General features: G+C 47.5%; 1 protein-coding gene across 13 annotated transcripts in view; it reads right to left on the bottom strand.

Moving 5' to 3' along the window:
• Window positions 1-17,617, bottom strand: part of dmd (dystrophin) — a 356,433-nt gene that overhangs the window by 37,539 nt on the left and 301,277 nt on the right. For 10 of the 13 annotated variants that reach the window (XM_086147909.1, XM_086147907.1, XM_086147902.1 and 7 more), the window contains 2 exons: window positions 16,926-16,986; window positions 12,412-12,447 (listed from right to left, as the gene is read on the bottom strand). In XM_086147909.1, the coding sequence (XP_086004035.1) occupies window positions 12,412-12,447; window positions 16,926-16,986 (97 nt within the window). The remainder of the gene's footprint in view (window positions 1-12,411; window positions 12,448-16,925; window positions 16,987-17,617) is intronic. The other 3 variants (XM_086147910.1, XM_086147904.1, XM_086147908.1) reach the window with 1 other exon arrangement.

Here is a 17,617-nt window from a genome sequence, read left to right as displayed (position 1 = left end):
ATGGTGAAAGATGCACAGGTTGGAGAAGGTCTAGACCAGGGGTCGGCAACCCGTAACACCCAAAAAGCCTTTTGGACCCGGTTTCCTCGGAAAAGAAAACACTGGGAGCCGCAATTACTTTTTGACGTCTAAAATTAAGGTACCACTGTATATATTGCTTTTTATCACCTTTACACTTTGTATAAATAAGGGTGTAGTGTGTTGCTTCTGAAATTCACAAAATATTACAGAGAAAATACAATTTTATTTCTGTAATGAACTCATTTTGAGCTTTGGGCTTTCAGAGCGTTTAGCGGAGCCTTGACCTGAATTTTAAAAATAAATCGGGAAAAAATCACTGTGTCAGTAAACAATAAAAAATAAATGCTTGCAAAATATCTTCATAAATATTTCTTTTACCTGGTTTATGGGACTTCTGCTCCTGACCTTCTGCGCACAGCATCTGCAAAGCGGGACTTTACCGGCTTGCGGGTATACCGGCTTCCGCGAGTGTGACGTTATTTTGAGCGATGAAAAATAATAAATATAACTTTATTTAATGTTTCAAGATCACAATAATCTTCCAACTTAGAACTAAAAGTTAAAAAAAGTAATTAACACAAATGAAATATACTTCAATTAAATATTTATAATTTATTTTCCCAAGCCACTTGGAGCCGCAGTGTAAAGATGAAAGAGGAAAACCAAGAAGGAGGTTTATAGATGGAGGGAATGAGCACGGGAAGTTAGTTGGCGTGAGAGGAGAGGGTTAGATGGAGGCAGGCGATGGGCTGACGGGAGCAGCCCAAAGGACGAGGGCTATAGCTCTACTTCCTTGGCTATTCGCTCTGCTTAGAAGCCGAACCAATAGTCATTGGTGATCACGCGAGTGTACTCGGAGCTAACGAAAGGTAGTCGCCGCTGGAAACACACTGAGCGATTCCTCATTTTAATAATAAATATCTGAAAAGTCTTTAGCAGCTGACAATAATGGACTCGTGTTACATTTTCTATGACAGATGGCTGATAGACACTTGGCCTCCTGCTATCAGGAAAAATGAAAGTAGACTTTTATATCACAACGAGTGCAAGTAAGGAAGACTGTGACACCTTCATCATTAAGCTAATGATAGGCCGGGCAAATGCGTCTTTTAGTGACAGTCAGAATGAAGCCGTGGATCCATTTTGTCAAGTAAATGAAGGACGGGCCGAGAAAGGAAGCGAGAGCTGCAGTAGCATTGAGTTATTTGGCAAAAATGATCGCTTGGAGTCAAACCCCTCGCATCTTCCGAACAGGTGAGGGTGATCAAGTTTGCACGTATTAGATTAGTAAGCTTCTCGGATATTCCGGGATTTCTTCCGGGCAGAAAAAGTGTATCATCAAAAAAATTAAAATCTAATCCACCATGATATAGATGCCTGAAATAGGAGCAATTCGTTCTCAGTTGAGTGACAGTGGAGCGTTGTGCTAGCGTGTTAGCATCTTTCTGCACTTGCCCTCCCTCCCTTCCGCTGCTGCACTGGCAGCGGGCTTAGCGCCAGAACACAAGCCAAACGTGGCTTTACATGCTGTCGCTTCCGGGACGAGTCTGTGGACAATAAAAGCACGTGCCTTTTCTGCCAATAACTATCCCTGTTACCAGCTAATGCATTGCAGCCTGTCCTCTTGGCCTTGTTCCTCTGCTCCTTGTATTCCCCACCCTGCTATTTTAGGGATGGTTTTGGGCAGGCGCTGCGTTCATCAACTTTCCTGATACACTTGAACTCCCTGCTCAGGTCCAGATCTTGGTCAGGACATATCCTGTGTTTGTCTCCTTAGTCATGGATCATGACTGCCTCCATCCGTCCCCCTGCCCGACTACATATGCACTGCCTTGACGCTCCACCCACTTTATGCAAGAAGATCCTGAGCCCTCTATGCTACAAGGCTAACGTCCTTCCAGTCCCTGACCACCCTGTGCTACGTTACTAATTCCCTTCCGGTCCCTGTCCCTCGGTGCTACATTGCTAACATCCTTCCAACCCCTGACACCCTGTGCTACATTGCTAATGTCCTCCTTTACCAACCCGTGCTATGTCACCATATTCTTTCCGGTCCTTCCAGATACCCCTCGGCTAAATTGCTAATGTCCTCCCTGACTCCCCTGTACGATGTTGCGAACAGCCTCCCTGACCACCCTGTTCTACGTCTCTAACGTCCTTTCAGATCTTGACCCTGTGTGTTACATTGCTAGTCCCTTTCCAGTCCCTGACCCCTACGTGCTACCTTGCTAGCATCCTTCTTGTCCGTCACCACCTTGTGCTACTTTGCAAACAACAGTCCAATCCCTGACACCCTGTGCCACATTGCTAAAATCCTTTCGGTCCCTCACACCCTGTACTATGTTGCTAATGTCCTTCCGGTCCCTGACCATCCTGTGCTATTTTGCTAACCTCCTCCCTGCCACCATGCTCTTTGTTATCATTATATTTTCATTTCTGAATATATTTATTCGACAAAAGATATAAAATCCATTCACATTGCAGACAGGAAAAGAGATTCACTGAACATTTCCTAGAATCTGTGACCTTTTAAGCTTTCCTTTTATTTTTCCATTTTCCTTTTTTTTGTACAAAACTATATTCACCAAGAAGATTTGCAGGCTTTAAAAAAATCCCCCATAAAGTCGACGATCGAGAATCCTTAACGGCTCTGAAAAAAAAAAAAAAAAAAAACATCTGTTGATCCCTGTTAGTTTCCGCTGTTATGGTTTTCGGACTGGAGGCGCGTCAGTGCACGAATCTTCCCCCGGCCCCGCTTTCACAGAGCGCGCACGTCGAGTTGGTCGCACATGAGCGCACCTGCAGTTAACCTCTCTCCGCGAAGGACAGACAAATAACAATCCACATGCCGACTTCTTCGGCGGCCTGCCCTTGTTTGCCTCCTCTCTCCCACACTCCCACTCCAGATAATGAGCGGTGGGGTCCCGTGGTGAAGAGCTACTCAAAACACTCTCCCGGCTCCGAGTCCTCGCAAACAGCCGTTCGGAGCGGAGCTACGATCGGCTCGGTGACCTGTTTTGGTTTCCAGGTGGGGCTGAGATCTCAGTGCATGGTTTGAGGCCTTCACTGAGTCATGGAGGACAACTTCTATTCTTGGTTTTGATATTTGCTGATGTTACACATTCAGGTGTTTTTCACAGCGGAGCTGCAGCATGTTGTGTGTGTGTGTGTGTGTGTGTGTGGGTGGGGTGGGATCACGGTTTCAATGCAAAATGCCCAACAAAATTTCCTCTGCTATCAACGGCCAATCAGCTGCCTCCATCTAACCCTCTCCTCTAACTTATTGTCCTCCTTCCCTCCATCCATGAACCTCCTCTTTGTTGCTCTAGCCTCCTCCAGCATCCTTCTACCCAGATCTTCATCACCCCTCCTCCGTCCATGTCCAAACCACCTCCTTCTGACATCACCTTCAGAACATCTAACTCAGGGGTCGGGAACCTTTTTGACCGGGAGAGCCATAAAAGCCAGATATTTCTAAATATATTTCATTGAGAGCCATATAGTATTTTTAACGCATAATAAATTAAATGTGTCTTACTTTTAATGCGACCTCCGGTGCTGCATGGATTTGTTCGAAGTGCCGCTTTATATTTCACCGTTTCATCAATGCAATTTTATCATCGCATATTAGTCATGCTGCAGATCCAAATGCAAATTCCTCTGTCCACGCGGCCCGGAATGCACGGTAATCATCGTAATTTTTTCTTTTCGCCATCTTTTCCGTTATAAGGGTTGATGCGGATAAACTAGTCGGCTATCAGATACAATTGATTTCTTCACCTTTTCAATGACCCGGACATGCTCGGAAGCTATCGGTTCCCGACCCGACTGACGGGTGACCCGTAAAATTTATCTTCTAATATAATTTTTGTTTACTTTAAAATGACAAAGTGTTACGAAGAAATTGTCAAAATTGTCTGGAAGCCATAAGCCGTCACCGGAAGAGCCATATATGGCTCGCGAGCCATGTGTTCCCGACCGCTGATCTAACTGATGGACTCGTTCCCGAGCCTCTCCATACTCCTCACTCTCAATGAGAACCTCGACATCTTCATCTGTGCTACCTCCAGTATTCTAAGCCAGACACCATGGCTGTTCTCCTCTCTGTCTTCGCCATTTTTCCTTCTATACTACTTTATCACCCCGACAGATTTCTCCACCCGTCCCAACCTGCTTGCACGAGGTTCTCCCCCCTCTCCGTTCTCCGTAGCCTCGCCACTTGGGTTTGTCTCATTCAAGCTCATGTACTCTCACCATTCTGCATTTTTTTTCCCATTCAATATTAATCATATTAACAATATCATATTCAAATATTCAACACATTGTTTTTATGGATCTAACATTCTCCTGAGGATACACCAGCTTTCTTCATACGATAGCGTGTCAATCTATCCAGTCTCGTCTTCGGACTCCAGCTTTCATGGCGTTTTGGATGATGATTGAGGCCCGGCCCCTCCCTGCTCAGGTGCCCTTGAGCAAGGCAGTGGGGGGTGGAGGTGTGGGTGGATGCCGGGTCTCCATCTGGAGGGATCAATGATGTATCGCATTACAGTTTAGCCCAGCGTCAAAGTCTCTGGCATCTTATCTGTCTTTGACACCCACAGCTGCAGCAGCGCTCTGCAGGGGTCTGCGCACAACACACACACACACACACACACACACACACACACACACACACACACACACACACACACAGTGCAAGCTCCATCCCGAAAACAAAGGGCTCCCTTGCATTCTCCCGCTTCCACCCAGATGCCTCGCCGGGATTAATGAGCACTAAAGCACCCCCGGGAGAACAACGGCTTGCCGTCGACGGCGCGCAGGAAGCGGGACGCCGTCTTTTGAATCCCCTCCTCCTAAGAAAATGCATCGCGGCCCAGGGACAAGGCAAAGTGTTGATAATGCATCGTAAACTGTCAGAAGATAAAGAGCTACACGACGAGCGGCTCCGAAGCGGCACTCGGGGATTCGCCGCCTCGCCGGAGGGCGATCTGATTGAAGCTGATCGGGGGGTGGGTGGGTGGGGCGGAAGACAATGAGGGCTTTAAATCCGTTCGTCTTGTCAAGATGAAACGGACGAAGAACCGACGGCGAACGCCAAACGCAACAAGGCCGGACAAAAATCTGCCGGTGCTCGGCGTAAATAAGGCCGTTGTTGTTGTTGTTGCGTGTCAGAACTCCCGCACCTGTTTGTTCCGGCGAAGAAAAGAAACCTACGCAGCGTCCCGGAGAGGCAGGTGAAAAGCCGCACAGGAAGTCTTGTTTTTCTCTCGGTGTGTTCTCCTCCTCTCTCTCTGCCTCAAAAGAGCCACATCCGAAAAATACCTCCGACATTTTGTTTTGACCGTTCATTAAAACCAAGCTAATGGGAGCTGGGAGCTTTCACCCTACTGGGCACGTCTGCAGGGAGGCACTGTAGGTTTCCACTGCATTCATCCATTCATTCATTCATTCATTTGTTATCGATCCAGCTTATCCTGCAATCAGGGTAGTGTGTGTGTGTGTGTGTGTGGGGGGGGGGTCACCCTGCCCAGTCGATCACAGGACCACATATTCACCCCATCATTCACATGTCATATAGAAACATACCATTCACTCACTCATTTTCACATCATCGCGACATTCAGCTATTTCCTAAATCACGGCAATCACTCACTCACACATGGTACAGAGACAAAAAAAAAACAATCACTCTGTCATGAACAAATCAAATGGACATATAAAGATTCACCGTCTCATTCACGTGTCTGGACAATTCAGGGTCTCCAAAGACTGCGCTCAATCGAATCTGAAACTCCGCCGTGGTCGGTCGAATCCCCATATCTCACACATGCGGCCCCACTACATTGGCGCAACAACGCTACAAAAATAGCATAATATGTAACATTTAACTGTTGGCTCTTGTGGCTGACACTTTGGAGCACGGTAAAGTGGCTAGCGCATCGGTTGCCTGATTGAGCAGAAGACTTGACTCCTTCTCATCTCTTTTTGGAAGCTTCTTCTCTTGTTCTGGGGTCTCTGACGCACTCCGATTGTCACGTTTTTCTTTTTTCTTTGTGGAGTTCAGCGCTGTTGGCCTCGGGAGCTTGCGAACTGTGAAACTGTGGCGCCCGAGGTGACGGCGATCCCGACATGCGTTACATCGTAGGATGTACAGAAGGTGTGAAACACCTCCGGCTCACAAACTCTGGTCTGGACCGACGTCGGAGCTCAAAATGCAAAGTAGAAGCCGCGAACACCGGCTGACAACTGAACCGTCCTGTTGGTCTGTGAGGACCGTTGGCCGCTTTGGCGTGACGGACAGCCGTTCTGCTCTGACCATGAGCCATTTTGGAAAGAAAAAGCGACTCCCGCTTCAGCGCTGGAAGATATTCAGACTCCGATCCTGTTCTCCCACCAATGTAGGCATTTTTCTCCGCAGTAGAAGGGTAGGCGTAAGCCACCGGCATGGGCCGCTAGGCTACCTGACCAGCGCTCGGCGGTGCCGCGCCGAGTCGCCCGTCGCAGCGGCGACAGGCTGGCATTTTTAATAATGAATCCACGAGTGTCACTTTGCGCTCGAGTCAATTATGGCAGGCGGAATGAATGATGAAAGCTGCTGAGATCGAGCGTGGACGGAGAGCCCTCCCCCAAGTTGTGGATTTGACACCCCACCCCATCCCCTGGCGATAGGTTCTGAGCAGAGGGTTCTGAGAATAGGGGGCTGAAACGCAGCCGTTGTCCTCGTCTGAAAGAACCCCATTATCACAGGTCGCCGCGGCGCCGGCGCCAACGCCGCGACACCCTCGGAGGTGCATCTCCCGTCTCCTTGGCCTGAAGTCCTGGCCTGAGATAAAAGGAACCAGAGGAAGCGCCGGGATTTGGATCCTTCACACGGTTTGCCCCCCCCGCCCCCGATCTCTCCTCCCGGACTGAATGCTCGGTGCAGATTTCACCACGGAGCGGCCATCTTTGGATGCTCGCCGCTGATGGAACGGCTCCGTTTCATCCCCTACTCCCAGTCCATCGCTTTTCAACAGCATCAGTGCAACATCTAGAACATAGATTGCCATTCATTCATATATTATCAATGACACTTATCCCGCCGTCAGGGTCGCAGGGGGGCTAGAGCCAATCCCTGCTGTCATTGGGCGAAAGGCTGGACCAATCGCAGGGCCACGTATGGAGGAATCCAACCATTCACCCTCTCTATGACGCATGTCGTATATTGACATGCATGAACAATCCGTTCGGACTGAATTCTTGTAATCTCTATAATCTGTCCAAATCCAATCGTTTTTTTTCTTTCTGGTAAAAAACGAAAGTGTCCCGCCATCTACCAATGACATCATGAGAGCCTCCTGTCATAATGCCGCGATCGGCGGCGTTTACACAACGCTCATCCAATCAGCTGTGGTTTCATCTCCATCCCATGATCTTCACCTCCTTCCTGTCAGACAGGTGAGAGTGAACAAGCCCCGCCCACTTTTTTTCAGCAAGCCAATCAGATCGTGACGAGAAGCGGACGACATCGTTCATCGCCGGGTTCGACGCCGTTGACCTCCCTCACCACGGGGAGGTCAACGGGAGAGGCAGAACTCGGAGGGGAGCTCGGAGCTGGCCCCGAGTGGCTGTGTTGCCATGGCAACGTGAAGCAAAGGGGAGCAAGCGGGCATCCACGATGGACCACTATTGAATAGGACACAGATGTTTGACCTGAGCACCAGGGAACCTCCAGAACCCCCAGGTGGGCCTTCTTGAAGGCCCTCCCGGGACGCGGAGGTGTGTGAATATGGAACAGTGGAGCTGCTTTAGCTCCAGGAGGAGGTTCCTGAGGATCCTGAGCGGAAGGTCGGCTCCGAGCAAGCAAAGAAAGGACCGCGCCTGAATGATTGCAATCTGCACCCAATGCAAACACGCACTGACACAAGTCAGGACAAGCATGTCTGAGTGCGTGCACACACATACACACACACACACACCTGCGGTCACACAAGAGCATCGAAAGAAAAAAAATTTAAAAGGCAAACTGCACCAGCCGTCCCGCATCATCCGTCTGCACTCTTTTCAACGCACGTACGCTCGCTCACGCACGCACGCACGCACGCACGCAAACGTAGTACCAGGCGCGTCCCACTTGCATGCGTGCCTGCAATAACGGAGGATGTGGGTCGCACAAAGTGTGTGTGCTTGTGAGTGTGTGTCTGTGTGTGTGCCCACCCGAAACACACACCGTTGCACGTCGAGATTATCGCACGCACGCGCCCGAAGGAGGTGACCGTGTTCGCACCTCCTTCTGTGAAGGAATGCAACGCGCCTCACGCACGGCGGGGAGGTGGTAAGGGGGGTCTCTTCCTCCTCCTCATGCAAACGTACCAGTCCGTGCAGCAGGGATAAACACACACACACACACACACACACACACACACACACACACACACACACACACACACGGCTGGGGTTTCGGGGGCAAATAAACACGCACGGAGGAGGAGGGGGGCTGGTGTTTGCTTTAATTCCCGTATTGCTGCTCTCGTTCCGGGAGGAAGTGGCCGAGGAAGGCGAGCGGGATCCGGAAAGGCTCGGTGCAGGTATCCGGTGAGGAGGGGGGGGGTTCCTGACCGCGCACCTCGCCCGGCTCACCGGCAACAACCGCCGCGAACAGCCGCCGCGGGGGGAAGAAGATCACCGGCTGCAATGGCTTCCAACCCCCCCTCCTCCACCTTCAACCACCCCAAGTTGTTATTACCGCGTTATGCGCATCCCGGGGCTGCAGTAATAACCGCGTAGTAACAACGGATCTGGGATTTGGGGACAGAAAGGAGTACTGTGTGTGTGTGTTCGTATGTGTGTGTGTGTGTGTGTGTGTGTGTGTGTGTGTGTGTGTTTGTGCCCCCCCCCCCCTCCCGCGTCCATTATTAAGGTGAAATCCGTATTTTCGCAGGTTATGACTTCATTTGGGCGAATGAGGCGAAATAACGTGGATTCCTGCGAGCGTGTGTGTGTGTGTGTCTGTCTGTGTGTGTGTGTGTGTGGGTTTACTGCATTAAGACCCGCACGATGATCACCATCCCCGTTATTTATCGGCCCCCTCCCGGATAAAAAAGCCCCCCCTCCTCCCTCTTCCACCCCAGAAGACTCACGTCCGAAGCTGCTCCCGCATCGTCGCTGGTTCGCGGCCGGCCGAGGGGTCCGTCCGGTCGGGTCCGCCGAGAGGAGCCGAGTCCCCGGCGAAGAGCGGAGGGAAATACCGCGGGTCCGAGGACCGGAGACGGGCAGGTCCGAGATGGCCGTGTGTGTATGAGAGCGGTGTGTGTGTGTGTGTGTGTGTGTGTGTGTGTGTGTGTATGAGCGGTGGGTGAATGGCCAACGGGAGACGAGGAAAGAAGGGGTCTCAGAAAAAAAAATGTTTGCAAAGCCCACTTCCCTTGTGCCTTTCAAAATAAAAGCATCTACTTGACGCGCCACATTGAGGATAATTTACAATTCCAGTATTCTCAGTTGTGGATTTATACATCATGTTAAATGACATATTGACAAAAAAACAACAACAGAAAATACCTGTCTATTATATTAAATAAATCTGTCAGGCGTGGTTTTCATTTGAAACAGCAGAGAAGCAGAGGCGAGGCCAGTGCTCACAGTGCGGCGATAATCCTGTAATCGCGGGCTGATATAATTTTATGGCTCACCATTAAAAGATAATATTCACATTAGCGCGTCCAATCAATTACGGGGCCCAATTATTGGGGGAATACAAAGTTTTGCTATCAGCCGATCTCACCGGGGTTATCGTTGTCTTTGGTGTCATTATATAAATATTAAATTGAAATGAAAGATTTAAAGGTTCACAACAAAATACACCACTTGCTTGGGTTTGTGGTAAAAGGTTACCACGAATATTTCTTCAGTGTGTGTGTATTTTAGTGTGTGCTTGTCCTGTCATAGCTGGTTACGGTTGAGTTTCAATCAACTAAACAAAGTGATTTTTATTGACTTTTGATGTCCTCTATATAAACTCTATATACATTTTTTTCTCTATATAAACATATATTTTTATGTGTATTTACACTGTTAATGTCCAAATATTGAAAAGGACCAGTTTGATGTTTCTCTGATAATTTGATTTACATACGGTTGACAGAAAAAAAATCAATGGAAAAATGAAAGATACATTTCCATGTTTTGTTGAAAGTTAGCAATCGCTATTAACCCTTTGAAATGAAACTATGTTAACCTGCATTGTCCCTGTCTTAATGAAAATCTATCTCATTTACAAGGCCACTTAATTTCATACTCACACGCACACATACAGGTCTTAATAGATATTACCATTTTATTGTAATTTATACAATTATATATTGTATTTTCTTATTCTCCTTTTGGCTTTTCCATTCAGGGGTCCCCACAGCGAATCAATCGTCTCCATCTAACCCTATTCTCTGTATCCTCAATTATATATTATATTATATGATATCATCATAATATATATTATAGCTAATATAAATGTATACACAATTTCAATACATTATAACTATACATTATGTTATTATATATTATTATTTTACATTATTATAATATTATTCAACACATTATTACTACAGATAATATATTACATATAAAAAGTTAATATGATAATTAAAAACATATATCAAATTAAACTAAAATTATGGTGCAATAACTACGGTGAAATCATATTTACAAATCGTGGAAAACGAGAGGAGCACGTTACCACAAACGTCCAAAAGTCGATCAGGCTTTTATTTTGAAATGTAACTCGCCCCGTTTCCGTTCATGTCCTCTTTGCATCTGCGGAAATTGACGCCGCTAAGGCGGAGCTCCGGCTCCCCGCCCCGGACTCCCCCTCCCCCCAGCCCGCTGTGCCTGAAAGCGAAGGACCCTCGACACTATCCGTGGAGGTTTTTCACCTCCCTGACGAAGAGAGAGAGAGAAAGAGAGAGAGACTTTGTCTTTCGAACCAGGTTTTCTCTTTCAAGGAGAAAGAAACAGAGGGAGGGAAAAGGAGACAAAAGGGGGAAAGAGGAGGAGAGAAAAAAAAACCTTTTGCATTGAGGAGAGACATGAAGAAAGAGAAAGAGAGAGGTGTGGAAAAGGAGGAGGAGGTTTCTTCACTTTTGGAATCCGTGTTTTCAAGGTTCTGGGAATGAAGGCTTCTCTGCACTGGCCTGCAATCCTACAACAGCACTGTGTCCACCTGAGTGTGTGTGTGTGTGTGTGTGCATGTGTGTGTGAAAATAAAACCAAAAAAAGCTCGGGATGGACGGAGGAGGAGAAGAAGAGTGATTCATTTTTTGACCTTCGATGTAGCGCAACTCTGATCTGCAGTACCAAACTTGGCCAGTAGGTGTCGCCTTCTACGCCAGCACACTGGGGGCGGAGCCAAGGGAGTTTATCAAATTGTCATTTATTCTAATTCCAAATTTCACGCCGCTTTAAGACACGTCTAGGCCTCGCGTGATTGGATGGACGGCGGGGTTAAAAATATTTTCCGGCCGCTTTTCTCCCACACCGTAAATGGCCGAACTCCACGGGCGCCGCCTCCGAGCCCGCGGACGCCATCAGCTCCGACGCCAGTGACAAGTTGGATGTTTACAAGTCAGGAGGAATTCCTCCCTGCGAGAAATGCCGCCATGCGCAGGGAGCAGTTGGTCGGCCATATGCCGGCGTGTTGCGTCCTATGTGTGTGTGCCAGCGTGTTTGTATGCATGACACACGCCGTGGGTGTGTTGTGAAGTGTGTGTGTTTTGCACACCGTCTCCTGGAGCGTGCGAGGCCCGTCTGCCGTGTTGCCAAAAACATGTTATAGTTCTATATTTGGTCGCGGGGCCTTTTCGTGACGAACTGCATAACACAACAACCGTGTCGGCGGTCGGCTTGCCGTTTCTTCCTGCCTCTCGAAATTCAGGTGAGATTTCGGGTCGACGGCTGTTGGAGGCGGAGGGACGACGCCGGTGACCCGTGGACGCAAAACCGCCAAGGGCTGTGAGTCCAGGAAGTAAAGCCTGGACTCAGAAACAAAAAGCCTCCTTGACTTTTTCCATCTAAGTTTAATTCATTAATTCGTCCACACACTCATTCATTCATTCATTCCCGAACCCGAAAGGAAGCTCATGGAGACCTCAGACAGAAAGGCTCCCTGCAGGAATCCAACCAGGGACCTTCCTGCTGCGAGGCAGAAGAACTCACCATCATGAACTCAAATTTCAAATTTCAAAATTTCACATTTTTTCTCAAATTTTAATTCCAAAAATTGGAAATGTTTTCCCACCTTCTTCGTGGCAGGTGTGGATTTTGATGTCCTACACGCATGTTATCACAAATAAGAGATACATTTCTGTGTGTGTGTGTGTGTGTGTGTGTGTGTGTGTGTGAGTGCGTTCTGGCACTTACAGAGCTTCAGTCATCTGGTCGGGTCCAGCTTTCTCACTGCATTTGGAGAAGAGAACCTGTCACTTCTCTTTCCCTGCCATCTTCCTCACCTCCATCCCCCCTTTCTCACTCCCGCAAACGTCACAGTGAATCGCACGTCAAACCCGTGGGGCGTTTCAAACTCGTACGGGCGTCAGTCACGGCATCTGCCGAGGGTTACAACACAACACGCTGCCAGTCACTTTTAGCCAAGCGAGAGCCAGTTTCTGCTCACTTCCTTCAGAGAATTAAAGTAAAACCAAAGCAGGAAGTGAGGTTAATGAGTAGCGGTTCGGAGTTAGGAAGCTAACTGGTTAGCCGCTTGGTTAGAGCTGTGTCACACAGAATGAACGAATGATTAATCCCATCTCTTTTGCGTCTTGCAACATCTACGCCGGACCCCCAACCAACCCCACCAGGCATCGTCGACTTGAAAAAGACGGCATTCTCCAAGAACTCGGTCCGCCTCCGACAACCCCGCTAGCTGCTGATGAGTTACAGAAGCACATGAAAACGTCTCAAGACGTAACGGCAACGCTTGAAGAAGATAGAGACGAGATAAAAAATGCAAGGTGTGGCTGTAGATGCTAGTCTTTTGATTTTCAAGAAAACCTCACACCGTCATTTATCCATTCTATCCAGCTCATCCTGCACTGGAGCGAGCTGACCCCTGCTGTCATCAGGCCAGAGGTGAGGTTCAGCCTGGAGCGATCGCATGAAGAGACATACAACTATTCACACGTCATGTAAAGATATAGAAACATTCACTCTCTGTTTCATATATCATATTGAGACTTATGATAATTCACCCTCCCATTCACATGATATAAAGTCATGTAGGCGATTCAGTAATTCGCAAATCTTATACAGGACTGTCTCAGAAAATTAGAATATTGTGTTGAAGTTATTTATCTTCTGTAATGCAATTAAAAAACAAAAATTACTTTTTCATGATATTCTAATATTTTGAGATAGGATTTTTGAGTTTTCTTAAGATGTAAGCCATAATCATCAATATCAAAATAATAAAAGGGTTGCAATATCTCAGTTGATTTGTAATGAATCCGGAATGTATGACATTTTTGTTTTTGTAATTGCATTACAGAAGATAAAGAACGTTTTTACAATATTCTAATTTTCTGAGACAGTCCTGTAGATATAATCCACATTGACATTTATGTCAGAGATTCACATGATATAGAGACATACAACCATTCACCGTCTCATATCATGTACAGAGATATACAACTATTCACTCTTTCATTAACATTTCACATAGAGACATACAACCATTCACACGTCTGGGGAATGTAGGTTCGCCAACGAACCCCCTGCATATGTTTGGATTGCGGGAGAAAACCAGGCAACCCGGAGGAACCCCACGGAGACACGGGGGAAACATTGAGGCTCCACACAGAAAGGCACCCTGAAAGGGAATCCAACCGGTTTTTATATCTTGTGGCTGTGAGAAAGAAGCGCGTACCGCTGCGAGATACCAGGTTTGTACCGTCCCCTTGACACCACTGGACACTTCTAGACAAAGACTTCTGGATTTGCATGAAAAAACGTTCCCCCTTTTACACTTGCAATAAAACATCTGCCACTCCGTCTCGGACGGCAGTGAAGACACAACGAGCCATTGCGCAGAAACGAATCACTGTTATGAAAACGAGGGTTTAAACCAAAGCAGGATCTTTGGAAGTCAAATCCTAATAATTCCATTGTGGGATCATTCATAGCTTCCCGGCAACCTCTACTTTCCTTATTGTCAACAAACCTCCCAAAACAAAGGAGCGATCCCATTGGTTAAGTATTGGGTCAAAACCTGACTTTCTAATGCTAACACATAACTGTGCCACTGACGTATTCTTTCATTACTGACACACATAGACGCACACCCACCCACACACACACATAAGCACACGCAGTTCTGCTGCCTGAAATACTCACTCGAGCACCAAATGTTTATGACTCTTCCACTGAAAATAGTCCCTCGAATGCATCGCTTGTTTGATAGCGTCCGCGGCGTCCGGCTATTTCAGGGGATTACAGAGGGACGGAATAGAAATAGATAAATAAACCACCCCCGGCAGTTGGGGAGCGCAGAGCGGTATCGGCGGAGTGTTTGGTTTGATGCCAAAGTATCGTTTTAATGATTATTATCTGGGATTATTCCCAGACGTCTTCAAGGCGGCGCAAGAAACGGCGCATGGGAAGTTGAAATCGCGGAAAAGGCTACGTATGTGTCATCGCGAAACACCCAGGTGCTCCTGATGGTCTGGTTAGCGCCTTGCATGGAAGAGCTGGATCTTGGCATGGATGTTATCATCAGTCTTATCTTTGCCCTCAAACAATCTCCCTTTGGGGCGATTTACGCTGGATCACATTCACCCATTCACAAACGTATGAAGCTGATATATGCTAATCATAACATTGGGAGCAACTAACCCGAAGACACTTCTTTGACATGGGATGTTTCATAAATTTCCGAAATACATGATCAGGAATAGTCTTTTCCTGGATTGTCGGTCTTATTAGCTTCAATGTGGGTGGACAGACTTCAGGAACGAAATTCGGTTGGTGGACGGCGGTTGTCGTCCAATGGCGTGAGGCTACACACACCACATGCGACCCATATCTGATAATTGATATTTATTTTCTTCTTCCCATCTTTTATATTTCACAACGGCTCGGCAAGGCTACGTTCTACATGATCGCTATACTTCCTGAAGTTTCTTTTTCTTTTTAATGGTTTTACTTTTCTTTCCTGCCGTTTGAATCATTTCCATTGCTGTTCCCACAAAGCGCATTTCCTTAATGGGGGGGAACCTTGCACCGGCCGGGCGGCACCGAGCTTTGCAATTTCACCTGTCAGACCGCATTTGGGGGGAACTCTCCGAAAACTAAACATAACCAGGCGGGGTCAATTTGTGAGGGGAAGTCGATATTTCTTGCCGCGCTCCTCGCCCAGATGAATGCGGAGTGAAATCCGGCGCGGCTGCTCTGGGATTTTTTGATTTATTTCTGCATTTAGGCTGAACAGTGATGGAAAAATCCGGACTGCGGGAGGTTTACGTGACGGTAGTGCATCGCTTTTCCCTCGTTCACACATTTGTGCACTTACTGTGAACATGTCAGTCCCGAGACGTATTACCTGAGTATCAGGCCCCATTTACGCCACAACTTTCCGTTTCCTTTTCGGTCACCTTTTTCAAACAGTTCCATGTGCAGGAGGTTTTGAGAGCAATCTCTGTGCGCACCAGACCCTAACAACCAGAAACACTGCAGTACACAAGCCAAGCCAGTAGCTGGCGGGGCAATTTTGTGACAAACTAAAACAGACATTTCATGTCTCAGCGCAATAACAATAATGGGGAACTACTGCGAGTATAAACATCAGAATGGCGTTCAATTCATTATCTGCACGAACTGATGATGGGTGGAGTTGGAGTGGAGATTCTGACCTACAAAGACGGTAAATTTGGACGCAATGTAGACTGGGAGTCAGTGGCACTGGCATGGCTGGTAGGTTTGCCAACAACAGCGGACTCCAGAGTCCAGAGTCCGCCATTGTTGGACTCCATTGTCCAATCGTCCAATGGAATCCATTGTCCAATGGAGTACTCCGGAGTACTCTGGAGACGGCCATTGTTGCAATGATCTACCCACATGCGCAAGGCAACTGGCTACAGCCTTAGCGACCATAAAAGCGTTGCATTTCCTTGTCTCCATGGAGATGGGAGCGTTTTAAAATCTCTCCACCCAGGATACCAATTCTATAATATTCTTTCTCCAGGCGCTGCAAACGCTTTTCTGATGTTGACAGCCGGCCAGAAAGCGACTAAAATGTTGAGTTGTCACCCAGAAATCTTGTGCAAATAGGGCCCGAGTCTCGCATTCCCTGGATTCTGTTAAGAGCTGCTTTCCACAAGCCCGAAGGTACAAGTGCTCTGTATGCCAGTAAAAATACTTTTATTTACAAAATAGCCTGGCTTGTTTTCCTGGTGCACGTAGGATCCTGGAAAGAGCATTGCAACTACAAACAAAACCCATTAACATTGATTGTTGTTGGGCTTTCGCTCCGTAGCATCAGCTAACCAAACTTTTAGCAGCCTGGTCGATAATTGAACCACCCCATCAACTGGATCTCTGACTCAGCAGCGGTAGTTTGTTACGTAAACCTCCTTGTCCGATGATGACCTGATCGATTAGCGAGAAAAGAAGACGACCTTTGCGTCGCTGTGTGACAAAAGACCCGACGCGGCTTGCTAATCTGAAGGCGCCAGTTGTGCTAGCCTTTTCTGTGGTTAAAAGAAAGGCGGACAGGTTATGATGCGGCCCCGGTGCACACTCACACCCGTGCTGGGCTTTCACACCGACACCACCGCTGAACATGCACTGAGCGGCTGTTGTTAGTGGAGATGTGTGTGTGTGTGTGTGTTGTGAGTAGCAGCGAAAGCAGGCGGCTGGGGCTCGGCTCCCGGGTCAGCACTTACTTGATGTAGTAGGGCACGTTGTTCGGGGAGACGCCCTGCTCGAAGGGGCTCTCGACAGATCCTGCTGACACAAGGAAAACAAAGGGGTCAGCTATTTATAATGAAACTTTTTTTTATTTAACAATAAATCTGCAGATAAAACAGCGGGAAGTGGAAGTGTAAATGCAGCAAGTTAGCGGTACGCGGCGTGGATGTTTTCATGGCGCAATATATGCACTAATGAACAGTAGCGGTGTGGGAGGGGATACACGAGAAATGATGCTAATTATTGCAGATGACACCCGCGAGACTCTGCTTTAACACACACTCTGGCTTGCTGGGGATTGTCGGCACAGGTGGGGTACATCTCCGACCAATCGGATGGCTCGGTTTCAATTACCCCCGCTGTCGAAGTGTTATTGTGTCCCGCAGGTACAATAGCGGGTGTTAAAAACAGAACAATGCATCGGAAGGGGCGATGAACAAACACACACACACACACACGCAGCACGTGTACGCAAATATAGCGGTGCAATATAAAGAGGAAGCCAAAGTTATTATCCTGATGCATCTTGTTTTGTACCTCTGTCAAAATAATGGGCTGCAGCTGTTTTATTGAATGAAGTTGACTAACTTGCATTTGCCATTTTTAATCCTCCGGAAAAAAAGGAAGTCATTTTGCAAGCGAGTTCATTTTTCCTAAACACCAAAGT

This window comes from Fistularia commersonii, chromosome 6 (genome assembly GCF_037954325.1).
Source record: "Fistularia commersonii isolate RoL2024-O1a breed Wild chromosome 6, RoL_Fcom_v1.0, whole genome shotgun sequence".
NCBI lineage: Eukaryota > Metazoa > Chordata > Actinopteri > Syngnathiformes > Fistulariidae > Fistularia > Fistularia commersonii.
Note: the sequence above shows the minus strand (reverse complement) of the source record. Positions and strands in the feature narration are given on the sequence as shown.